Source organism: Hyperolius riggenbachi, chromosome 4 (assembly GCF_040937935.1).
Source record: "Hyperolius riggenbachi isolate aHypRig1 chromosome 4, aHypRig1.pri, whole genome shotgun sequence".
NCBI lineage: Eukaryota > Metazoa > Chordata > Amphibia > Anura > Hyperoliidae > Hyperolius > Hyperolius riggenbachi.
Window position 1 is genome coordinate 162,862,821 of NC_090649.1, and position 26,647 is coordinate 162,889,467.

General features: G+C 42.9%; 1 protein-coding gene across 1 annotated transcript in view; it reads left to right on the top strand.

Annotated features, from left to right (window-relative positions):
* The window catches only part of ARHGEF26 (Rho guanine nucleotide exchange factor 26), a 189,653-nt gene that overhangs the window by 115,956 nt on the left and 47,050 nt on the right, over positions 1-26,647 (top strand). The window contains exons 9-11 of the mRNA XM_068280907.1: positions 946-1,020; positions 8,062-8,151; positions 23,504-23,658. Of these exons, the coding sequence (XP_068137008.1) occupies positions 946-1,020; positions 8,062-8,151; positions 23,504-23,658 (320 nt within the window). The remainder of the gene's footprint in view (positions 1-945; positions 1,021-8,061; positions 8,152-23,503; positions 23,659-26,647) is intronic.

Sequence of the window (26,647 nt, forward strand, 5' to 3'; positions counted from 1 at the left end):
TACGGCCAACCCCTCCGATCCACGCTACTAGCGGCCAGGCGGACTGCGCAGCCGCGGCCAGAGGAAGCGGCCATATTGGGAGCGGAACGAGAGCCGGACCCGGCCTGTGGGGTCGCGATCGGCACGGGGGGCGATCACAGGAAGGGGACCCGGCGGAACTGCACGGAGGGCGCGGACGGCGTCCTCCGTGCATTTAAACATCTTAAAGGTACTTGGCTTTTTTTTAGCCATTTTGGCCTCGTAAGTCCTTTAAGTATGAACACTGGGCCATCTCTGTCCCCTGTGCCTCTTCTGTGCCCCGCTGTGATTCCAATGTCCCCCTCTGTGTCACCTCTGTACCTGCTTATACAAGTTTAAAAGCCATTTTTTCTTAGAATTTTTTAAAATCGTTTTTCTCAAAAACTAAAAGTCCAATTTGAAAAAATGTTTTTTGACTTGTTCCCATGGAAACACAGAATCCATGCCATTCGTATCGGCGAGGCATTTGTAAGTCGGGTGTTCGTAAGTCAGGGACTACCTGTAGACCGTTTTGGATTGGTTGATCCTCATCAGTACATGCATGGATTAATATGGCTCTATGGGGTAGGACTTGAAACACCCAGAGTTACAGATTACCAAGCAAGCTCATGGTGAACCGGAACTCTTAGGAATGTGTTAGGCTTTGTTCACATCTAAAATCGGAATCGGTGAAGCCAGCTATCTAGATGCTTTCAGTATTTTTATTGTAAAAAGTACAGGCGGTGCAGTGCACAAAATTTTGTGTATGACTAATTAATGCAAAGTTACTGTCATATGCATTTAAAAAAAATGGGAGTCTGTACAAGGACTTACTAGCATGAACGTTTCACAGCTTTGTACTATCACAAAACCATACAATTGGTCATGGTGAATGTGTTTCATATCAGTATTTTAGTAATTTCAGTTTTGCATTTTATTTTGAATTAGACAATCTGCCAGAAAACACCAAAGGATACAGCAAAATATGAAGTTTGCAAGCGAGCCTTAAAAGAAGTCGGCAAGGCAAGTCTAATAACCACTTTTCTCATAGACCATGTGAAGAATATGGAGTTGTTAATTAGTGCTTTTAGTATTTTGTTTCGCCGTTCTATATCTAACAAGAGTTTTTAGATCTACAAAGACACGGGGCTCATTCACTAAAGAATGTTAATCGTAATGTGTGCGCATGAAATGATTATAGGCTTTTATTATTATTTAGTATTCATATAGTGCTGACATCTTCTGAAGCACTGTACAGAGCATACTGCCTTGTCACTAACTGTCCCTCAGAGGGGCTCACAATCTGATCCCTACTGTCTATGTATGTATCGTGTAGTGTATGTATCATAGTCTAGGGCAAATTTAAGGAGAAGCCAATTAACTTAGTACATAGAAACTCCATGCAGATAGTGCCCTGGCTGGGATTTGAACTGGGGACCCAGTGCTGTAAGGCAAGAGTGCTAACCACTATTCCACCGTGCTGCCCACTATGCCACTGTGCTGAAATGTACGTAGTGACATAACTCACTATATACAGTACAGGCACCACTTATGTTGCTTGAGTAACATGCAATGTAAGTGGGTCACATACAGTTTATAGCGCCTTATGCAATTTACACAAGTTGCTACATAAATTGCATAAATACTGGTGATCTTCATGTGCACTATCTGCACAAGTTAAGATTTTCATTCTTTAGTCAATTACCCCCATGTCCTCATCCCAATCCCTAGGAAGGACAATTATTTTGTTATGAATATAAGCAAAGACTTTTTTTTTAGAATAGCTTTCACCATTACAAGCTTAACATTCCTTGTATAATTGACCATTAACCCTTCTTTCCTAAAATGGTGGAGTCAAGTGGCTTTTATAGCAATCAATGAAAATTTGTTTTCAAAAAAGTAGAACTAAAGGGCTGCATTCACAAAAAAATGTAAACTTTACATGCCCAGACAGACCACGTAAAACTTACTTAAGTAATGTACTATGAATAACGTGAGTTGTTGTTCCATTGCTTGGAAGCCTATCAGTTGCATAAATGTAATAAAGGCACCTGAAAAAAAAGGGTGGCGGCAATTGCCTCTAGTGGAATATCAGTAAAATTACTGATATTCTACTACTTAAAGGGGAACTGAAGAGAGAGGTATATGGAGGCTGTCATGTTTATTTCCTTTTAGACAATACCAGTTGCCTGGCAGCCCTGCTGATCCTCTGCCTCTAATACTATTAGCCATAGCCCCTGAACAAGCATGCAGCAGATCAGGTGTTTCAGTGGTTCAGACTTATAAGTCTGATCTGACAAGACTAGCTGCATGCTTGTTTCTGGTTTTAATCAGATACTACTGCAGAGAAATAGACCAGCAGGGCTGCCAGGCAACTGGTATTGATTAAAAGGAAATAAACAGGACAGCCTCCATATACCTCTCTCTTCAGTTCCCCTTTAATTCCAATAGTAAAATATTATTAATCTTTATTGATATTTTACTGTGACCTACCCTACTCTCACACTGAAACCTCCCTCTACTGATGCCTAACCCTTTCTTCCCCCCCCCCCCCAGCAGTGCCTAAAGCCTAACCCACCCCCACCCCTTGATGATATACTTGTCTCGACCACTTACCTTCGACGCAGCAGTTTGGGACGAGCCTTGATCCTTACCATGGCCTGCAATGTTAATGGCAGCTATAGTGTGCCATGGTGTTTAGTTTTGGCGCAACTTGGCAAGAGATGGCACTACAACTGTGACAACTTGGCTAGTGGCGGCTATTGAAAATCAGCAGCGCAAGGAACGGTAAGGGACACACGATTCATAATTAGAGGTAGGTGTAGTGAAAGGATGGTTAGTGTTAGGTGTTACCACAATGAGGCTAGTGTTGTGGTGTAGTGGCAGTGAGGATAGTGTTAGATGCAGTGGTAGTAAATAGAGCAGTAGTAAGGTTAGTGTTAGCGACAGTTAATGTTAGGTGTAGCTAAAGAAGGAGGGTTAGGGCACACACACTATTAGGGCCCTTTCACACTTAAAAGCGCAACTACCGTTTTGGGCGGGTAATTTTTCCGCGATTTAATGCGAAAAAAATCACTGTACAAATATGCATTCTTGGAGCAATCGAGATTAGCGCTTCAATAATTGCGATCACTCCCCAATGGCCCAAAAATGCAGGTAATGCGTTTGGCGCGATTGCCCGTGATCGGTAGCAATCGCGGCAGTGAGATCACTATCATATACTTACTATTGCACTAGGGCTTTAAAAAGCGCTAGCGCTTCAGCGATTAGCGGGAATCGCCATAGTGTGAATGTGCCCTAAGTGCTTTTCTGAGTGCTTTTTGGCCCTCTGACCTTTGAGAGCTTTTTAAAAAAAACGCCCACATTGACTTACATTAAAATCGGCTAGTGAATTTTATAAATATGACATTACTTTGGGACAAAAGCAAGTGGAGTAACTGTATGAGTAGTAAAGTATAGGAAAGCAAGCTTTTAGGCTGCTTTCACAGTGGGACGTTAAAGTCCCACGTTACAGCAGCCTGTAATGCAGCCCAACTCACAGCAATGATAAATCAATGGGCTGTTCACAGTGCCCACGTTGCGTTGGAGTATAACACAGCACGTTAAATGAAAGTGCAGCATGCTGTGCGTTATACTTGTATTTCCCTGCGTTAGAATGTTTGCACATGCTCAGTAATGTTTTTTTTTTTTTAAATGTGCCGCATTCACTGTTTTCGCTCGATCAGTATGCGTCAAAAAGTACGCATCAAGAGACGCATAACGCAGTTCAATGTAACGTCCAACTTCAAAGCTAACATGCGTTGCGTTAGGGGCACGTTATGCGACCTTAACATCGCATCAAACGCAACGTCTTAGTGTGAAAGAGCCCTAATTGTATGTTTTGCCAGACTGTAATTCTTTGTTAGGATGCACAGCATGTATGCTTGCAAATGAAAAATATAATCAAAGATCAAAGCTAAGTCTGATGTTCCTTAACCTGGAGTGCAGCCTAAATGTAATGGGTAATTACGGCTTGCAGTGTTACAGCACTAAATTAGATAGTTTGTTTAAAATCTGCATACTTTTAGGATGGCATGTTATTTCAAAGCGTCAGTACAACATCATACTTCTTTGATAATAAATTAAGTTTCTTTTACTTAAACGAACAAATAAACATATGGGTTGAGACAAATGTGTGTGTGTGTATACATTTTTTCTAGACCTTCCATTTTATAATTAGCTTGAAAACACTCCATATACGATGTAATTAGCTGGAAGATAAAGAAGTTCTCCATTGTATTTTTATATTTCATATGTTACAGCTCTCTATGATAATTTGTGTACATTTTAAACTTACATAGCCTGCAGCAGGCTATGAGTAGAAGAGGCCCCAACTTACATAAGGAAAATATAGGATACAATTAAAGAGATAAAAGTCAGGGAGCCAGATCTGGTGTATTATCTTCAAGAAGGAATATGAAAGTAAAAATATAAATGGATGTTCACAAGAATGGGATGACACTATAGGGCAAACACTATGTACGTTATGGGGCTTTGTGTTTTTTTACTGCCCACTAAAAATTGGGGTATTAACTCAGATCAATTGCTTTCTTGTAACAATCCAAACTTTCATTATGTCTTCTATATTCGGGTGATACAATACAATAACATTTCTATACTGTAGACTCAAAGCGCTTAGGCTCTCTCAGATTCAGTAATTGGTAGTAGGATGAAGTATTCACACAACAAAAGTTATATTACTGCAAATGCCAAACTGAACAGGTGGATTTTCAGTCTGGATTTAAACACGTCCAGGGATGGAGCTGCCCTGACCTGTTGAGGTAAGGAGTTCCAAAACGTAGGGGCAGCATGACAGAAGGCTCTGGGACCAAAAGTTTCCAAGTGGACTCTGGGTATGACTAGATTATTAGAACCTGTGGATCTGAGAATGCGGGGATTGCTACGCAGCTGCAACATATCTTTCATGTATCCAGGGCCTAGATTATTCAGGAATTTCAATGTCAGAGAGGTGGTGGAGAAGGGAGGGGGGACTTTTCGGGATAACTTTACTGGGAACATTTTTTAAAAGGTGTCTAGTGCCTGACTACAGACTTTCTCCTGAGGAGGCTGGCTGTGATTGGCCAAGTTTAAGTCTTTTATTATACCTACTGCGTTTGTCTTCTAAGAGAAGGTATGCCTGCCCACCTTCAATCACATTTCATTCTCAACGGTTCCCTTTCCCAGTATAGGATACAATACAGGAACTGGTACTGTGGTTAATATTAATATTGAAAGAATAAGAAAGCTGAGTGGATGAGTTTAAAGTGGTGGATTCAAGAGAAATCTTGGAGCTATTCAGGAGAAGAGATTATGAGTGAGGAAGATGTTAGTAGGTAACTGGAAAAGCAGAGAGGCAGTTAGGAGTGTATCTTTGTATTAGGTCAGAAATGTAAGTGAGATTGACATTGTGAAGTGATTTAAAAGTAAGGCATAATCGTGCAAATTCCAGTCAAATGATTAGGACTAGAGAGAGAAGTCTAGCAGCAGCATTCAAGATGGATCATAAGCCAGACAAAACAAATAACATTTATATTGCGTTTTTCTCCTGGCTGACTCAAAGTGCCAGAGCTGTAGCAATTAGGACGCATTCTATAGGCAGGAGCAGTATTAGGAAGTCTTGCCTAAGGTCTCCTCATTGAATAGGTGCTGGATTTCTGAATAGGAAGAGCTGAGATTTGAACCCTGGTCCCCTTTGTCAGAGGCAGAGCCCTTAACCAATACACTATTCAGCCACAGATTATTAAAATACCATAGGGAATAAATAATGAAAGCTCTAGGGGTTTGGCTTAGAAGGGGCATATAAATAAATCAGTTGTAATTCATATTTAACTGTTACATTTTTATCCTGATTCATGTTCTGTGTTCTGTCAAATACTCCATATGGACAGAGTCTAATCGCAAATAATGCAAATACCGCTAATGGCATAGACACATAAAACAACTGATTAATAAGAAGATTTCTCAACTGTGTGTAGGTCATCTTGTAACTATACTGAAAAATTAGTGGGTGTAAATTTGATGTACTGAGTTTGGCTTAACGTGCTTGTTTCAGTACACTGCTCATCTTTGATCTATAACATTCTTCTGATACAATACTATGATAATACTTGATGTATCCGATAGATTGGATGGATGTGAGAAGATGCGGTGTCTTAACACCCTAAAGAAAAAAGACACAGAGACACCCGGGGCCCAGATAGCGTAGTGTGTTGTCAACGATATAAAAGTTAATGATGAAAAGGGCTACTCACAAAGGTGGGTTGCAGCAGGGACAACCAACCACTTGAAGCAGGAGGAGACAATTAACTTGACTTCACTCGGGGTGTCCAACCAGGACTAGGTGTGGTCGCTCTCTTCGGTAGAAAAAAATGGCTTTCACAATGGTGTTCACCATGTGAGGCCATGAAGGAACCCTCCAACCTTGATGGGGTGGGGGTATGTGACCCCTATTATAAGTGATTATCTTGCTCTGTAAAATAAATTAAAAAAAAAAGCACCAGCATCACACAACAGAGTTTTTTTTCCAGTGTAGGTGAGTTTACTTTAGCGTAATTACATCTCTTAATATGTGCTTGATGAACTAATATGGCTTGTGAGATGTGATGCAGCACAAGTTAGGACGGATCATCACCCAAGGCACTGAGCATTCCTGTCAGTGTTACTTCTGCTGCAATAGTTCATGATGTCAAGAATTAGTGGTGTGCAGCCTGCAGGTCTATCTGTGTGCAGCGAGGCTATAGCATTTTGCTGTTTCTCCTGTTTTAGAGTTTAGATATACATGAGCTCACTGGCCGTCACTGACAGGCCTGGGTTTCACAAGCATGCAGCACCTGTCTGTAAGGCTTGGGGCAGACTAGAGAGTGATGTATTATTTGTCATCTGTGTCTTCCAGAATGAACTCTGACAGTATCTTTGAGGGTAGATTAGACATCCAGGCAGTGTCAGGTTTCTAGCCTTATTTTCACACAAATACATTTATTGTGTCTTCAGTCCAGTTTACATGTTAAAAAAAAAAAAGTCCTTGAGCTTTATGATGGGAAAAAAAGTTATGTCCATGTGTTCTGTATTACTATGGGGAAGAATAATGTCCACATGTGCATGAGGTAAATCATATGTATATTACATTTTTACATAGGCAAATCAAATGAGTGAGGATTGTTTTTTATGTTATAAGCTGTATTTGTCTACACAGCTGTGTTGTATGCCATTGTTTATTTTGCTTACCATGGTGCAGACCTTTTGGACTTGCATGCTGTACATCCCTAGGAGGTAGTTGGGCCTCAGATATTTGCACACACAATCTCGCCCCGATCTTGTGAGAGAGAGTGCTCCTCCATCCACTAAATAAGATATGTTTTACTACACTACCTAAAGAAAGCCCAGGAATCTGCATCCATGGGCATGCGTCCGTTTATGGCACAGAGTGCGCAGGTGTGGAGCCGCGACTGTTGCCATGCAGGCACCAGGCGGATGTGTGCAAGCGTGGTCGATCATGTCATCATTCGGGGATGCGCTCGCGGCCGCGTTGTGTGTCAATCTAGCGCCTGTTTTTTGAAACTAGTCTAATTGACTAGTATCTTATATTTGTACAGATTTCATGCATAGGGCTTGATTCACAAAGCGGTGCTAACCTACTTAGCACGCCTAAAGTAGTTTAGGCGTGATAACCTTTGCACTAGTAGGTTAGCACCGTTTTCAGGAATTAAACTTTGCGCGCAAAGTTTTACGCGCACAAAGTCCGGTGTGCACAGAAAGTTGCATAGGGTTTAATGGGTGCATAAAACTTTACGCGCGCAAAACTTTATGCGCACAAAAGTTTGTTTTTATCACGCCTAAAGTGATAAAGGGCTTTTCACCAGCCTGCTAACAGTTTGCACCGCTTTGTGAATCAAGCCCATAGTCTGTCTGATTCAGTTAAACATTTGGCAGTATTGTGAAGTATCCTACAATATAGTATGTGTCTTATTGTAATTAGTAGATATGTCATTGTTTAAAAATAAGACTGTTTTTAATGTTACATTTTAGTTGGTCCGACTATGTAATGAAGGAGCCCGGAAGATGGAGAGAATGGAAATGATGGTGACTATTAATTCCCAGTTGGAGTTTAAAATAAAGGTATTGTTATCATCTTTTTCAGTGCAATTTATTTTTAAAGAGACTATGTGGTGAAATATTACCGTAATCAATATCCAATAAGGGCTGGAACCCACAGGAGCGCTTTTGGCAGCGTTTTGGCAGCACTGCGATACGCTAGCAGTTTGCCAAAACGCTGGGCTAATGTTAATGGATGGGGCAACTTCCACAGGAGCGTTTGCGTTTCCCAGAAACGCAAACGCAGGACCTGCAGCATTTTGGGAGCGTTAGCGCTTCAATGTAAAGTATTGAACCGCTAGCAGAAACGCTCAGCAAAACCTAAACTGAGCGGTTTTGCTAGCGTTTTGCGGTTAAGCACACTGTAACAAAATGAAAAATAATTCACAGGACCAATCAGGATAAAAACGCAAAACACAAAACGCTAGGCACCCGCTGGGGAAAAAAATACAATGTTGCAAAACACGACCAAAAACGCGCATGAATCCGCTTGCAAACCGCTCAGACAAAACGCTAGCGGTTGCGTTTTGTGTTTGCGGTTTTCAGTGGGTTCCAGGCCTAAGGGTTTGTTCACACTATGCGCGTTTGCGGATTTTTTTAAGCGCTGGCGATTTTGAAAATCACCCTAAAAGCGCTTGTGCAATGATTTCCTATGAGAGTGTTCACATATGAGCGTCTCGATTGCGTGCTGTTCTCAAAAGCGCTGCCTGCACCATTTTCTGAACGCGTTGGCTAAATGGAAGGTATAGGGAAATCGCTAAGCGCTTGAAAAAGCGCTTTGTATAACAATTTCCCCAGCGCTTTTAAGAATAAATACATTGTATTTAATATTTTCTGGGTCAAAGAGTTCACTTCCTGACTGACGATCTCGATAGCTCATCAAAAACGCTTAGAAAAGCGCTTACACAAAATCGCTCAACGCTCAGAAAACACCAGGAATCGCTTGAAAAAAATCACGTACAAAAGCGCTCATCGCTTCCAATTGCAATTTATAATGTGAACAAAGCCTTACTCTGATCTTATCTTATTCAAATTAATTTGACATTATCTACAACTTGAACAAATAGACAACACTTATCAATATGTTTTCAGTTCCTTTTTTTTATTACTGATTTCAGGGGCCTGTATTTTTTTTTTATTGCCTGCATGGGAGCAGCCATTTTGCTGATAATGCCAGCACTATACACAGAAAAGGAAGCATACACAGGGATTTTAACCACCCTGGTGTTCTATTAAGATCGCCAGGGCGGCTGCGGGAGGGTTTTTTTTTAAATAAAAAAAAAACTATTTCATGCAGCCAACTGAAAGTTGGCTGCATGAAAGCCCACTAGAGGGCGCTCCGGAGGCGTTCTTCCGATCGCCTCCGGCGCCCAGAATAAACAAGGAAGGCCGCAATGAGCGGCCTTCCTTGTTTTGCTTACATCGTCGCCATAGCGACGAGCGGAGTGACGTCATGGACGTCAGCCGACGTCCTGACGTCAGCCGCCTCCGATCCAGCCCTTAGCGCTGGCCGGAACTTTTTGTTCCGGCTACGCTGGGCTCAGGCGGCTGGGGGGACCCTCTTTCACCGCTGCTCGCGGCGGATCGCCGCAGAGCGGCGGCGATCAGGCAGCACACGCGGCTGGCAAAGTGCCGGCTGCGTGTGCTGCTCTTTATTTGATGAAAATCGGCCCAGCAGGGCCTGAGCGGCAGCCTCCGGCGGTGATGGACGAGCTGAGCTCGTCCATACCGCCCGGCTGGTTAATGCTGGGAATACACAATTCGTTTTTGCCTTCGTTTAAACCTTCGTTTCGATTGTGCCTTTTGTCCTTTTCGATCCCGAAATAATCGATCGTACGGTTAATATCACCACCCACGGTTTCGTTTTTTTTTCGATTCTGATGGTTTCATTTTGCCAATGATCGAAGGCTGCAAAGAAACGAAACGAAAATCCCTTTTTTCCTTTCGTTTATACCTTCGTTTTCGTTTTCGATAGCGATAGGGGCGGCTTTTAGGAGGAGCGAATAGCATATACACAGAGGCCAGGTGCGCTGGCAGGGTCTCCAGCGGGTGCAGGATCGGATTGCCGGCCCACAAACACCCACATTTATGCAAAATAGTACAGGGACGGACTAACGAATCGACGGCATTAACGAATATATAATCGATCTGAACAGCCATCAAGCCTACCAATGGCTCGATTAGATGGATAAAGAGAGATAATATCAAACATGTTCGATCACTAGTCGTTCGTTTTTGGGGTCTATTAATCAAAACTATAATGAGATTATGACTATTTTCACATACGTTTTCAACACTCAATTCGTTTACCGAACGAATTGAAGGCTAAAACGAAGGCAAAAACGAAACGTGTATTCCCAGCATAAGTCTCTGAAAGTGTATAGTTTCATGATCAGTATCTAATCACTGTTTTATTTGTACATTAGAGGCTGTTGATGTACAACCCTTTGCATTCTATAAATACACATTGTAAGACTGATTGACATGCTCAATGTTGAGCAGTTTGTAGTAACTTGTAAGTAATGTCTGAATAGACCAGATGAGGAAATTGAAAGACTTGAGCACATGTTGAAACTGTATTTTTCTGCATTTCTAGAGATAGTCAGTGAGATGCATATAACTCTGAGTTGATGCAAATGTATGCTAATGCATGCAGCTTGAAAATGGAACGACCAAACCGAACTACTTGCAGTATAGTACCTCCTGAGGTTACATTTTTGCTTTGCTATTTTAAAATGGCCTAACTGCATGGGTGTGACTGCATGAACCATTTGGCTGTGTGATATGGGGGGCAAGAGTTGACCTTTGATAGCTTGCCCCATTCCATCCAGTCTGCCTTTCTATATGTGACCCATGCTCTGTAACCTTTGTGTAGTGTGTTGTGGTAGCCTTTATGCGCCTAATAGTTTATGGTAACCTTTTATGTGTAGTTTGTGGTGACCATTGTGTGCACTATACTTTATTATAAGCTTTTACATGTAGCTGATTGTAACCTTTGTGTGGCCTGTAGTTTATTGTAGGCTTATCACAAAAGCAGTAACAAGAGAGGTGAAGGTGATGACTGGCGCTCTGTATGCACAGGATTGATGTGGAGCTCTATGGTATAACATACACTCCTGTCTCCTAGTCCGTAGGATTTCTTAAAGGATTAGGCAGATTCATGCACTGAGCAGACATATACACATCTATGCGACATAACACCCTCTTTAGCTGATGTGAAACTCTACAAGTGTTCAGGAATGGGCATTTTCCTGACAAATCTCTATAACACAGAGAAATCCATCCAATTGTTCTCAGCAGTCCATTTAAATTCCAAAGGTAGAATGTTGAGGATGAAGCTTTTCAGCCACTTACAGCATACCAGCGTAATGTAAATATTTTAGCGGAAACATTTTTGTGCAGATCTCTGGAGGACTGAAAGAATGTGAAGGTGAATCTGGATTTTCCATAGCAATCACTTCATTTTTTTTCACATCTCCGTTTATAACCTTTGTTTGTATTTCAGGGAAAATGTCAGTGTAGCAAGCTTTCCCCATTACCACACTCATTATTCCCAGCAATCACCTGGGATGGGTGTTGTTATGACTCCTTCTGTCTTCACGTTCACTAGCGCTGTTACCTTTCACTTTGTGGCATTCAGCTGCTGGATTATGAGAAGTGAACTTGTACAGAGAGGAGTAATGAAGCGGAAGCAGTAGATTTGGGCGCATGAGACAAGTGGACAAAAAGGGCGCCCCATTCACTTTCATTATAAATATCGTTTACCGGGCGCCGAACAGGGAAAATAAGGCGCCGGAGATTTTTAAGGATTTATAACTATGTTTGTGATGATTTAAGTTTACAAAATGAGCCCGTGACGAATAACGTTTATGAAGATAATAAATCACTATTTCTAAAACATTTCTAACACATTATTATCCACCCAAAAAAATAATTTACATTTTTTTTCTTTACATTCTTTATTTATTCATGTCTGTAAAACATTATTATCCATAGGGGGTTTTAGGTTTAGGCACCTACAGGGGGGTCTTAGGTTTAGGCACTAACAGGGGGGTCTTAGGTTTAGGCACCAACAGGGGGGTCTTAGGGTTAGGCACCTACAGGGGGGTCTTAGGGTTAGGCACCTACAGGGGGGTCTTAGGTTTAGGCACTAACAGGGGGGTCTTAGGTTTAGGCACTAACAGGGGGGTCTTAGGTTTAGGCACCAACAGGGGGGTCTTAGGGTTAGGCACCAACAGGGGGGTCTTAGGGTTAGGCACCAACAGGGGGGTCTTAGGTTTAGGCACCAACAGGGGGTCTAGGGGTTAGGGATAGGTACAGGGAGGGTTTTTAATAAACGAAAATATAAGTTTCACTTTACAAACAGGGAAGATTAACGTTTTAAGAATTGCCGATCTCATATACATTATTTAGTGATTTATACATTTTTAAATCACTATTTATAAACGAAATTCTACACAATAATTTCTATAAACGATATTTCCATTTATCGTTTATACCACGCGCCCTTTTTTCCCGACGCCCTTTTCGTACGTACGCTAATGAAGCAGCCTTGCCCTTGCCTGGTTGTTGATCCTTTCACTTTAACATTTTTTGAGCCACTGACCCAGATTGAGTAGGCAGTTAGGCATCCTTCCCCACTTCACTGGCTGCATGCTGATTTTGGATTAGTGTCTGAAGCTACTAAAGTGAGAAGATGACAGCCAGGCAAGTAGCATTTTTCCAAAAGGAAACAAAGAAAAATGCATCAATGCTACTCTAATTTTAGGTTTCCTGTAACCACTTCTTGACCGGATGGTTCTGACTCCTTAAAGAGACTCCGTAACAAAAATTGCATCCTGTTTTTTATCATCCTACAAGTTCCAAAAGCTATTCTAATGTGTTCTGGCTTACTGCAGCACTTTCTACTATAACAGTCTCTGTAATAAATCAATGTATCTTTCCCCTGTCAGACTTGTCAGCCTGTGTCTGGAAGGCTGCCAAGTTCTTCAGTGTTGTGGTTCTGTGATGAATCTCCCCCCTCCAGGCCCCTCTCTGCACACTGCCTGTGTGTTATTTAGATTATGGCAGATTCTCTCTTCTCTCTTATCTTTTACAAGCTGGATAAATCGTCCTCTGAGCTGGCTGGGCTTTCACATACTGAGGAATTACACACAAGGGCAAAGCTGTTTGCAGGAAGAAATAAGCAGCCTGAAACTTCAGTGCATGAGAGATGCAGGGGGAAAGAAACACACAAATGATCTCTTGAGATACAAAAGGAATGCTGTATACAGCCTGCTTGTGTATGGATGTATTTTCTATGTGTGGACATACTGTACATCAACCTACTTCCTGTTTTGGTGGCCATTTTGTTTGTTTATAAACAAACGTTTTAAAACTGTTTTTAACCACTTTTAATGCGGCGGGGAGCGGCGAAATTGTGACAAGAGGGTAATAGGAGATGTCCCCTAACGCACTGGTATGTTTACTTTTGTGCAATTTTAACAATACAGATTCTCTTTAAGGATGTTTCCTTAGACTGTCAGGGTCACCAAGGGGAGGCAAGGGAAAGTGTATGGACATTAAGCTATGTATCCACAGCAGAGGATGCATCAGGGAACTACCGGCGATCCGACGAACGATTGTTCCCCTATCCATCTTCTGCCATGGGTACACACAACGCCACTTGAGGGGTGCGATACAATCGTGGGAGTCTACGGGGATTGTAACGATCATCCGCAATTGTGACCATCATGATGGTCGTGATCGCCAGATGTTGCTAAGCATTGTTTTATTGAAGTTAAACAATGTTACAAGATGTTGCATGATACTGTGGAAAACGGTCATCCCTTGAAAAACATGGGAAAAAATTGCATGGTGGGTAAGGGGGCCCAATGATTTGTAGTTACGCCCCTAGATAGATAGATAGATAGATAGATAGATAGATAGATAGATAGATAGATAGATAGAGTGAAAGGTTTTATATGGTTGGCTGCCTTTGTGTTATCTCATACATTTTTCCCTGCCTCTTGTTGCAAGGCTCTTGATAATTACATGTCATGTAATTTGTAACATGAGGGAACATCTGCCACGTCTTAGTTTAGCTATTTCCTACCTTTCTTAGGCTGCACTGCCAAATCTACCGTATGACGCTCAGCCTATTGTCCATGTCTTTCCTAGAGTGAAAACAATTTACAGGACCCCGAGGGATCCACTTCAACATAAAATGCTTAATGGGATGAATCATATTATATATTTAGGAAGGTAGTTTATAACGATGTGCCAAGCAGAGAATAGCTGATAACTGTAACGATCGGTGAAGCACAGAGAGGATCTGATTACCGGTGATCTGCAGAATCACTGGGAATACAGATGTATACAAGATTATAAGTGATCTGCAGTATCACCGATAATCCGAAATACCAGCTAACCTCTGTTCACCTGAGTAGAGTGTAGTGTTGGGTGTAACAGTTTTAGGACTAAGCCTCAGCGCAGTAAGGAGTACTGCACCGATTCCTTCCGAAGACCTGGACTCTCCAAGACGGGCGGAGTCAGGCTGAGAGTAGGAAGGATTGTCTGACAGTAACACTCTGAAGGAAGTGTCACTAACAGAACGGGGAACCGCCTCTAACACTAAGGTCGGTTCTCGAGGTCGGACAAGCCAGGTCGTACACACACGGACAGATAAAGTACAGTATCAGGAGGCAAAGGCGGAGTCGAGGTACAGGCAGGGTTCGGCAACAGGGTATCAGAAATATCGAGGTACAAGATCAGGAGGCAGAAGCGGAGTCTAAGGACGAGCCGGGGTTCGGCAACAGAGTATCAGAAATATCGAGGTACAAGATCAGAGTTCAGGAGGATAGTCAGGCAGGCAAAAGTCATAACAGATAATCACAATCAAACTAGTACTTTAGCTATCAACAGAATCTAGCTAAGTGTAGGATTACAGCTCCAGCTGGTCCCGGCACACTTGCGGATCTGACTACGGATCTGGGTGCTTCCACGTATGTGATCGCAACGCCAGACAATCAGCAACTGAACAGCCTGCAGTATATATACACAGGCACCTCTCCAGCACCTCCCTAAGTGCTGGACCAATGAGGAGTGGAACCAGAGTCAGCTGACCAGCCTGGTCAGCTGACTACCTCTGGCTTCCACAAAAAGCCTGCCTGAGTGCACACGCGCGCGTCACTCTAAATCCAGAGGGACTACGTGTCCCAGCCACACCAGCTCCGCTCTGCGGTGCCTCCGCAGCGGGGGCATGCGCGCTAACCGCCGCGTCCAACGCGGCGGTTTCTCCGCGCTCTGCTGAGACCTGCACGGGGACAGCCGCCTCATACTGAGAGGAGGCGGTTGCCTCTCCGTGTGCAGCGTCACTGTGTGCGGAAAGAGCCGCCTGCTGCTGGCTTATGGCGGCGGCTCTTCCGCGCTTTCTCACAATAACAAGTATGAATGATAATTTGAAAGAAAGCACATTCCTGTCTTGAGTAATTTTGTTAATTTTAATGTGTGCAATGGTACATTTATTGACTGTAGTGCTGCAGTATTTAAACATTTAAGAGGAACCTGAGGTGAGAGACATATGGAGACATATGGAGAGACATATGGAGGCTGCCATATTTATTTCCTTTGAAACAATACAAGTTGCCTGGCAGCCCTGTTGATCTTTCTGGTCAGTAGTATCTGAATCACACACCGGAAACAAGCATGCAGTGAATCTTGTCAGATTTTTGTCAGAAACCTCTGATCTGCATGCTCGTTCAGGGTCTATAGCTAAAAGCATTAGAGACAGAGGATCAGCAGGGCAGCCACGCAATTTGCATTGTTTAAAAGGAAATCAATATGTCAGCCTCCATATGTCTCTTATCTTGGATTCCCTTTAAAGTGGACCTGAACTCAGAACGTCCTGTCTGCTCTAAAAGATAAGCAACAGCATAATAACCTTGAAAGAAAAACATTTCTGTTACAACTGATACAAATCATAAAATAAATCTGCACTGTTTATACTTCCTGATTCATGGAAGCAGACATATTATTAACAGCCTGTGCTTTCAAATGAGTTTGTGGCACAGAGGAAAGATCAAATTACAACTTGTGAATAGACACAAATGAGGGGGACTTAAACACTCTAAATACATACAGGGTGCATTTCTCTCTGTTTTCCTTTTGTCCTGTGCAAGATTTTAGGTCCACTTTAAGCACCCATTCACACCATGTGCTTTGCAGTGCAGTATAATGTACCACACAAATAAAGGCAGGGGCACAGAAATCTTGAGCATAAATTGCCCACAGCAGCTCAGGTTTAAGTTATTAAATGAAACAATAATTATGATTGGTTGTTCTAGGTAACTGAACTTCTTGCTCTGATTTTTTTTTTTTTTTTTTTGTGCCCCAGATTTGAAAACTCAATCCCATAGTTTGTCATTGTTGAGCACCTTAAGGTGGCCACTAATGATCCAATTTCTAGCGAAAAATCGTTCGAGCGATCAGAAATTCTGATCGGAAGTGAAATTTTGTAATACATCGTTCACTACTCCATCAACGAACCAATCTTTGCTTCCTATTTATCACAACCAACAAGAAAATCCAAATTTTGGTTCAACGAAAATTCATTCGGACGACATTTTTTTTCACTCGTTCATAATCGATTTTGTCCATCAACGGAGGTTATTTACAACCAATCCGATCAGAATTTCTGATCGCTCGAACGATTTTTCGCTAGAAATTGGACAGTTAGTGGCCACCTTAAGACAATGCATGAAAGCTGTGTGTGACACTCACACTAGTGTAGTGAGATATTACACTGCGGCATAAATTGTGATCACAGGCGTTGGCAGTATGAACAGGCTCTGTCTTACTGTCATGATTATATTATTGATTACAGTGCCTGTAGTAGTGACTTATGCTCTGTTTTTTAGTGCTTGTTTCAAGAGTTTGCAGTCTTTTAAGGTTTAATTGTAAAATGTTTTAGTTTTTTTTTCTTTTTAGTCCCTTTATTTTTCTGAATATGTTTGCTAGTTATTTTTCATGATGTAGAAAAAAGAAAGAACAAATACTGTATATACTCGTATATAAGCCTGACCCGCATATAAGCCGAGGTACCCACTTTTCCCTTCAGAAACCAGGAAAAAGTGATTGACTTGTGTATGAGCCCCTTCCTTAGTATAGCCCCCTCCCTAGTAGCCAGATGTGCTCCCAGTACAGCTCAGTCCCTTACCCCATAGCCAGATGTGCACCAAGGATGATACAGCTGTGTTTCAAGATGCCACTAGATGGCATTATACATATGAGACACAGCGTTTGCCACACAGAAAGAATCCCCAATAATTGCACCGCTGAGACATTGCTTGCACACTCTGCTCCACAAGCCAGGGGACAAAGGTAGTCTTGAGCAGCGCACTCTGCACACCATGTTGCAGGGGATGGGGACACAAACGCAGCAGGGAGCCAGCTGGCAAGAGATCACTAGTGCAAGATCCTTATGCTCCTCTGCCAGTAACAAAACCTGTTCCACCATCCGTTCTGCTCCAATAACTCGCATATAAGCCGAGGGGATAACTTTTCAGCACACTTTTTTTGTGCTGAAAAATTAGGCTTATACGCAAGTATCCTACCTAATAATTGGCAAGTGTCCCTGCGTCCCATGTCCTTGTGTCAGTGCTTTTTGTCTCTGCGCATGTGCATGGCGGGACTCAGAGACACTGCCGAGAGCTGGGGGAATGACGTGCGGCAGAGGAGGACGGGTCCCGAAGGGGGGCGAGAGAGTGTGTGGGTGGGTGCGTGAGCACGCGGATAGAGAAACCAGCGCTGGGGGGGGGAGGGAAGGGCGCCACCACAACCTAGCGCCAGTTTTTAAACGGGCCTTAGGACTAGTATAAGATATTACTGATTTGCCATATACAGCAGATTTTCACTTATCTGGCATAGGTGGAGATTGGCTAATGCCGAATAAGTGTACCTTCTGGTTCCATGAGAGTTTATGTAGCAGGGGCCTTGGGCAGCAGTGGACAGCCAACCTCCCATCTCCACAGCAAAGTGTGCCCATTGAACTCTTCCTGCTCCTCCTTACCTACAAGTATGCCAGCCAGTATGACATCTCCCCATCCTTTTCAACAAGTAACCCCCTCAGACAGGCAGAGCCCCTCTATTCAGAGCTGCATTCAGTGGAACAGACACCACAGCATAGGGTGCCACCCTCCACTCCCCTTACAGCCGCCAGCTGTGCTGCAGCATGCTCCAGCATACTCCGTACAGCTCCCAAGCCAGGTCACATGACAAGCATAAGACACCTACGGAGGATGTAGCAGCACAGACTTTTGCTAGGAGTGGAGAGGGCGGCACCCCATGCTGTCGTATGTCTGTCCTGCTGTGTGTTGCTCTGCATAGCTGGGATGGAGAGAGAGAGAGAGAGAGATGCAACCCCCATGGCCACTCAGGAATTGTCAGATGCTTGAGAGTGGCAATTGGTTAAATTCAGTGTGACCAAGATTCTGCTGTAAGCTGAAAAGTGGAGAAAAGATGTACCATAAATACCATTAAGTGAAGAATATCTCTGCTGATATGGTATAAGAGGCCTAAAGTATACATTTCTCTTTACTTAATCAACTTTTTTTTTTTTTTTTTACGTCACAATTTTTGGGGCAAAAACACTTCATCAGTAAAAATGATGAATTTTCTAAGTGGCATTTTATATTTTAGACAATTTTATAAATATGTCTTAAATAACTACTGTAGCAAATATTGCCAATTTCTTTATCCTTTTTGAATAAAGCTTTAAGGCTATTAGACCCATTTCACATTGCGTTTTAGAGCCAAAAGGATCCGGTGAGCGGATCTGGTCTATGCTTCACCGGATCCAGATGGTTCTGTCTGCGGCCCGGTTCACATAGTGAAAACAGATCTGATCAATGATTGATCGGATCCGTTTTCACTGAGCAATACATACCTAATCTTCCGTAGCAGCCGGCGGTAGAGGCTATTCCTCTTCTTCCGCTGTGACTACACGGCGCGTCATGTGACTATTCACATGACGCGTCATGTAGTCACATGACGCGGAAGAAGCCGGAAGCCTCTACCGCAGGCTGATACGGAAGATTAGGTATGTATAAACCCTCCATCACCCACCCGCTCGGCTGCCTCACCCTCCCTCACCCTCCCGTCGCTCAGGTTCGCGTCGGCCCATGCCCCCATCCCCCGTGGAAAGGTCAGTTTCTTCACTGGTGTGAAGAAACGTTCCGTTTTACATTGCCCCAATGCTGCTGCATTTTTTGTCCGAATCCGTTCCGCTAAGCAGAACAGTCCAGAAAATTAGGGCCTGCAGCAATTTTTAGGTCCAGGGATCGGAACATACGGAACGTATCCGTACCAACGGACGCATGTGAATGGATCCATAGGTTAACATTGGATCCTTTCATATCCGTTCCGTTTGTACAGTATACGTTCCGATCCAGAAAAATACGCTAATGTAAACCAGTCCTTAAGGTAAGCCCTGCTTTGTTTTAGTTTTTCAGGGTGTAATTAAATGACATTGTGACATTGCAGTCTGTCTCCAGTGTTAGGTTTGAGACTATACCAAAGTGTAGGGCGGGGGAATCTGTCTCACTGACATACTTGTCACTGTAATCTTCCCGGGGACAGGGCTGGGCAGGAGAGGACATACAGTAACCTAAAGCAGGCAATATTTACTGATATTTTACCATGACCTAACCTCTCCCTGCTCTCACACAGAACCCCACCAGTGGGTGACTAACTCCCCTAGGCTCTGTGCCCACTGGGCATGTTTGTACTTGTTGACAATCCATTGAAGCCATTAAACAGTTCACACCAGTTGGACCATTTGGAGGATTTTCAGATCATCATGAAAATAAATGTAAACACATAAATAAAAAGTGCATCTGTCCCAGAGTAAAATGTACTATAAATTACGTTTCTCCTATGTTACTCTCAATTACAGTAATTGGTAGAAATCAGACAGAACTGATAGGTTTTGGACTATCCCATCTCCTCATGGGGGATTCTCTGGGTTGTCGTTATCTTCAAAATAACTCAGTGACTGGCAGTTGCTAAGTCCAGCTGCCAGAATCTTGTTCAAACAGGTAGGGGGGATGGCCTGCTTCTTTATATAGATCCTTTCCAGTGAGTGATTTTGTAAAGAATAAATGAAATACTGAGAATCCCCCATGAGGAGATGGGCTAGTCCAAAACCTGTCGGTTCTGTCAGATTTCCAATAACTACTGTAAGTGACAGCAACATAGAAGAAATGTAATTTGTAGCACATTTTACTCGGTAAGAAGCATACTTCTTATTTGTATGTGTTTACATGAATTTTACATTGTACTTTCACGATAGTGGTCCTTTAATGTGCTCTGTGCTCATATTGGCAGTGAATGGGTTAGGTTTGCCAAACTTGTTTGCTGTCGCCATCGGACCTGTCCCGCTGCATTGCCTCTTCACAGGAAACAGTCTACTTTCGTTTAGGAAAGGAGTTACCAGGGCTGGCACAATGCCCTCCAGCATCTTGGCACAGCGTAGAGACATTTGATCATGCAAGCACCAGTCCCATGGTCTGGCTTACAACCAAGAGACCCATTACTTTACCCTTTGTAGTCATTAACCCTTCATTATAAAATTAAATAATGATAATTGAATGACTGTGGTACACAAGACATAATAAAAAAACAGAACCATTTCATATATTTCTAATCAAATTTTGATATTTCATTTATCCCTGCTTGACTCTGCTGTTTTTTGTTTTCACAGTGCTGATGTATGTAGTGTTATATTAAGGCACTTACGCTCATTAGTTTCTTGCCCCCACAGGCATGTTGACCAGCGTAGTATGACAAGTCCCGGGCCACCAGCACACGCCTAGCAGTAACACATTAGGATTGCACCAATTAAACATGTACTTTACCTGGCCAACATTTCTTGCATAGAGATCTGGCAGGCAGCTTGTGGGCAGTCAGATCTTCTGATATGTGTAAATCCTAGCTTACATAAATACAGATCGGAGCCCTTACACAACCAGGGTAAAACTTGTAATGATAACTGTGTATATTCCTTGTAATGATAGCTGTGTGTATTCCGCACACACAGATCAGAAGTGTCATGGCTACAGATCAGCATTCAACAAAGTAGGTGTTTGTTTAGACGTTGGAGTTCCTGCATTTGGTAGAGCTGTACATGTGAGCATAAGTATTCTTAAAGGAAAGAGCATAGTTGCTCAAGATCTGAACACAGGTAATTTAGATCTTGTGGGCTGGCTATCTTTTTCTCATTACACATTCCTACTTTTTAATGCAAACTATACTGGTTTTCTGTTATTCTGTTAACATTTTTGGAAAGTTTTAAAATATATATTCTATTATTTGAACATATGTTATCAATGTATTTTTTATTCTTCTTTGCTGTCTTTGTCTGGAGTAAGGCCAGCCATACTTAACCTCCTGGGGGATACAATTATATCTCCCAGGAGGTGGCGCAGCACTATTTTTTAAAATGTTTTATTTTTTAAATCATGTAGCGAGCCCAGGGCTCGCTACATGATAGCCGCTGTGCAGCGGCATCCCCCCACCCCCTCCGATCGCCTCCGGCATATAAAGCAAACAGGAAATCCCGTTCAGAACGGGATTTCCTGTTTGGCTTCCCCGTCGCCATGGCGACGATCGGGATGACGTCATCGACGTCGTGACGTCAGAGGGAGTCTCGATCCACCCCTCAGCGCTGCCTGGCACTGCTTGGCCAGGCTGCGCACAGGGTCTTGGGGGGGGGGGGGAGCGGCGCGGCACAGCGGGTAGCGGCGAATCAGCGCGGAGCGGCGGCGATCGGTATATACACGCAGCTAGCAAAGTGCTAGCTGCGTGCAACAAAAAAAAATTATGCAAATCGGCCCACCAGGGCCTGAGAAATCCTCTGTGGCGGCTTACCCCGAGCTCAGCTCGGGATTATCCCCCAGAGGGTTAAAAGCAGCCCAATATGGCAAATGAATGATGAATAGTGATTGATTCTCCATCTCATTATTCACTTGATCATGATTAGATTTCAGCAGAACCTGAATCAAGGATCAGTCTGACTGCTAGGTATATGTATTGGTGAGTTCTATTTCACTGCAGAAGAGTTCTTTACAAATAGAATGAGATTAGGGTAGTCACAGAACCACAACTGAAATGGACGCTGCATAGACGGCAATGTCAGTTGGGGCTATAGTGTTACCCAGGGGGTAATTTGGGTGCCTGATAATTATTGTTTTTAGGCAGTGGGAATATTGGCGGAGGTAGTTAGGTTTAGCGATTTTTTTCGTACCTATTGCCCATTTTAGAATATTTTTCATTTTACTGATATTCTACGATCGGCTTTCCCCATTTCCACAATGCCCTTTTTACATGTATGCCCATCACTGTTCTTCCTGCTGCCTCGTCCTATTGCCTATGATTAGGCTGTGTTTCTCTGCTAGCTATGTATGTAACCTAATAGGAGGCAATAGGACACCAGCACCACCAATAGTAACAGCAGAAATGACAGCTCTGATCTAGTGGTCCTAGAGTGATGCCGCAGTGCAGCATCTTTCCTCATGTTGCCAAAACAGGTAAAGCTCACCAATCACGCTGATAGTTTGTTTGCACTGAAAGTTAAATGTTGACCTTTAGTTAGACCCAAAGATGCTTCAGGTGGCAACTAAATGGACTAAATGGTTTTGCGGTGGAGTCCCTCTGCAAAACCTGCTTCACTCAACATTATAGAATTCCTTGTTAAAGGGAACCTGAAGTGAGAGATATATGGAGGATGCCATCTGAAACAAGCATGTGCCAAATCTAGTCAAACTTTAGTCGGAGAGTATCTGATCTTCATGATTGTTCAAAATCTATGGCTCAAAGTATTAAGGCCCGTACCCACTATGCAATTTTTACGATTATTTTTTTAAGCGACAAGCAATCATGATAACAATCGTGCAACATGGGTACAGGCACGTGATTATGCGAACAATGTTAAGCGATGCGTGGCAACAACAACCATCACGATGGATTGGATCTTAAATCCAATCGCTTGACTTCCCATTCGCGATAGCTTGACTTCTTGTTCGCGCCCGTCCTCTGACATCGTGTGTACCCGCTGGCCGGAAGATGGTTCGTGGAACGCTGGTTGTCAGGGGGATGTCACTGGATCCATCTTCCTCTTTTGGGTGGTGAGTATTTAGCTGTACAGGCAGAGGATCAGCAAGATTGTATTGTTTAAAATTAAATAAATATAAAATATTAAAAACTGTATTTTCTTTTATAGGCATAGCATTTAATGTATTGGATTATATAACCATCTCCATCACAAAATGGAACTGTTCTTTATTATTTATGCATTCCTTTTAGAATCTTTGTATTAACTGCTTTTACTATGTTTCTTTAGCCATTTCCACTAGTGTCTTCCTCTCGCTGGCTGATGAAGAGGGGAGAGCTCACATCCTACGTAGAGGATACCGGTATTTTCTCCAAGAGAACAACAAAGCAGCAGGTCTACTTCTTCCTCTTTAATGACGTGCTGATTATCACAAAGAAAAAGAGGTAAATGTGTGCTTTTTTGGAAGTATCCTATGTCTGTACCAGTGGGATTTCAGTCCCTAGTAGTCTCCAGCCTGCATTTATAATGACCCAAACACACCAGGAAGTTGCAAACATCCGCTCCAGAGAATCCCCTGTATTCTTACAACAATGATATGAAAGAGAGCCAGAGCTTCATCTGCTTGTGTGTTTTGTAAAAAATGATTTAGTTTCAGGTTTACTGTTTTTAAGCTACATAGATGGTTAAATCACAAACTAGGGTGAGCTGAAAATCGTATGTGAGGCCACAAACCCACTAGGCGTGATTTTTAATCGCTAGTGATTTGAAAAAGCTCTTGCTAATGCAACTAATGCAATGCTATGGGGGATTTTTATAAAATCACACCGCTCAAGTGAGATCACACCCATAGCATTACATTAGCATTATGCTTGTAAATTTGTGCCAGCGGGACAGATGAGAATTTTCAGGGCATTGGGGGGGGGGGGGTCGTGTATGACAGACGGACATTTTACACTTGGGGGTAGCTAGACAGGCAGCGAATGTGGTTTTTCATGCAGAAAGCTATCAGGAATCTGTCTGCAGTGTATGGGCAGGCAACAGCTATGTCTGATCAGATGCGATAAGGGACAGATCTGTTTCATTATCGATCCCATACATCGCTAGAGGTTTCTCACTCTGTTGGATTTCTGCTTTCTACTGTGGAAAATCCAGGAGGATAGTGGGTGACAATTATTTGGTTGAAGTGGAAGCCCTTTCTCTTAACATAATTTATGTGCCCGCACCAGACGCACATAGTAGTATGGTTTCTTCTTCCTCCCTGACATTTGAAGAGAATGAAGGAACTGGCTTCATCCTTGTGTCATCTCTGCTTTCCAATGTCATGTGATCAGTGGGGAAGGGGTAGGCAATGAGCAGTGCCAACACAGCAGACTCAACTCTGGAGACATGAAAGTGTAGACTCTACGTTGGTAAGCTCCACAGCTCTGTATGGGGGACTTGCCAGTGGGGAGATATGCTTATAGGTGCTGATAGAGGTACTATAGCAAGGGACACCATTCATTGAGCTGTCTGTTTCTGGGTTCTGTCATGGGGTTGCTTGTGTTTAAACTGTGTTATATTCTAATATACCCTTAGACAGAGTTGCACATGTTTGACACCTAATAAAAAAACAGTGCAAATACAATACACAATAATACAATAACATTTCTATAGCGCTTTTCTCCCATAAACCTCAAAGCGCTTAGGCTCTCTCAGATTCAGTAATTAGTAGGATGAAGTATTCACACAACAAATGTTATATTTCTGCAAATGCCAAACTGAACAGGTGGGTTTTCAGTCTGGATTTAAACACGTCCAGGGATGGAGCTGTCCTGATCTGTTGAGGTAAGGAGTTCCAAAACGTAGGGGCAGCATGACAGAAGGCTCTGGGACCAAACGTTTCCAAGTGGACTCTGGGTATGACTAGATTATTAGAACCTGTTGATCTGAGAATGCGGGGATTGCTACGTACTGGATCATGTATGTTTACTACTATTCTCTAACCTCAGTATTTCAGCCACAATGCCAATAACCACTAAATAGTAGTATTGCTTGAAAATGCACCATAGCAGTATGCTCACATCACAGGACATGTTAGGTCTTATATCCTGCATACCTCTTGTCATCATATCACAAATCTGGCCCCAGTGCATAAGTCACTGAGCAATAGAATCTGTCTCTGTGACCTTGTCTGAGTAGCCTTCTCCATAGAATCCATACTAGAGAGCCTCTGGCCATGCAGACTATATAGACTTTCCTAAAATGACTGCAACGTATTAACCTGTGTTATCATGTTTTAACATGAGCTCGGATGTTTGTTGCTCTTTCGTCTTGTTGTTAAGTCCCTATCTATCATACAATATTTTTACTGAAAGTGTTAGATTTAATAAAAATATCAAATCTAACCAAAAATTGATGCTCAGTAATTTTAGCAATCTAAGATTGAGGCTGGCTTCACACTGTATATTGGCGTCAGCCGTGCAGTGTGGCTGCCGCACCGCCAAGAACAGGCCTTCGAGGAATACCACGTTACTATGCGGTATTCCCCGTCTGGCATTCGTCCATGCAGGAAGTGGTGTGCTTGCGGTCGCTTCCTGTTTCGGGTATACCGAAGTGCACGAAGTGCAAACGTATTGCAAAAATATGTTCCGCGCATGTGTGTCGCTGCACTGCGGCCGCCGACATTTTTTAAATCCCTGCGTCGCCATAGACTTACATGCCTTCTGGTCTGCCACGTTTTAGAAGCGCGTCAGATTGAGCAACATGGAAGCACTTTCATTGCCCTGCAGTAGCAGTGCGGTAAATTGCTGTGACACACCACGCCAGTGTGAAAGGGCCCTGAAGATCAAAGCTTAGCTCCTGAGGAATGAGCAGAAAGATGCCACAATAACTATTCACATATCTCTCACCACCTGTCACTCTAGATCAAGCAAAGTATCACCTCAGTCATCATCGTCATCTTTGGGCCACCCTATAGATTTCTCAGCATTCATACCAGGGCCAAGGCAGAGGTGAGAGAGGCTCCAGCCTCAGGGCGCAGTGTAGGAGGGGGCACACAACTCACTCAGCTATCATACCCTTATTGTGTTCGAAGCAGAAAGAAATAAGTAAAGGGGATACATGGCAGTGACTGCAAGCCAGATAACTAGAGATTAAGGTGTTGGGGGCCCTGGGGCACCTCTTCGTCTAATAGCAATCAGTGTGTGAAGGCTGGGGTGGATGGGATGGGGGGGGCACACTTTGGTGTCTCAGCCTTGGGTGCTGGAGGACCTTGTCCCAGCTCTGATTCATACACTTACTTATTACTCTCTTGTATAGTAACTAACATTCTCTTATACTGTATTATCACTTAACACAATTGGAGATGGATACAAGTAATATATTTCACCTAGGATTAAGTATATTTTATTTGTGCATTATTGATGGTCATTGTAGAATTACTGAACCCCGGGG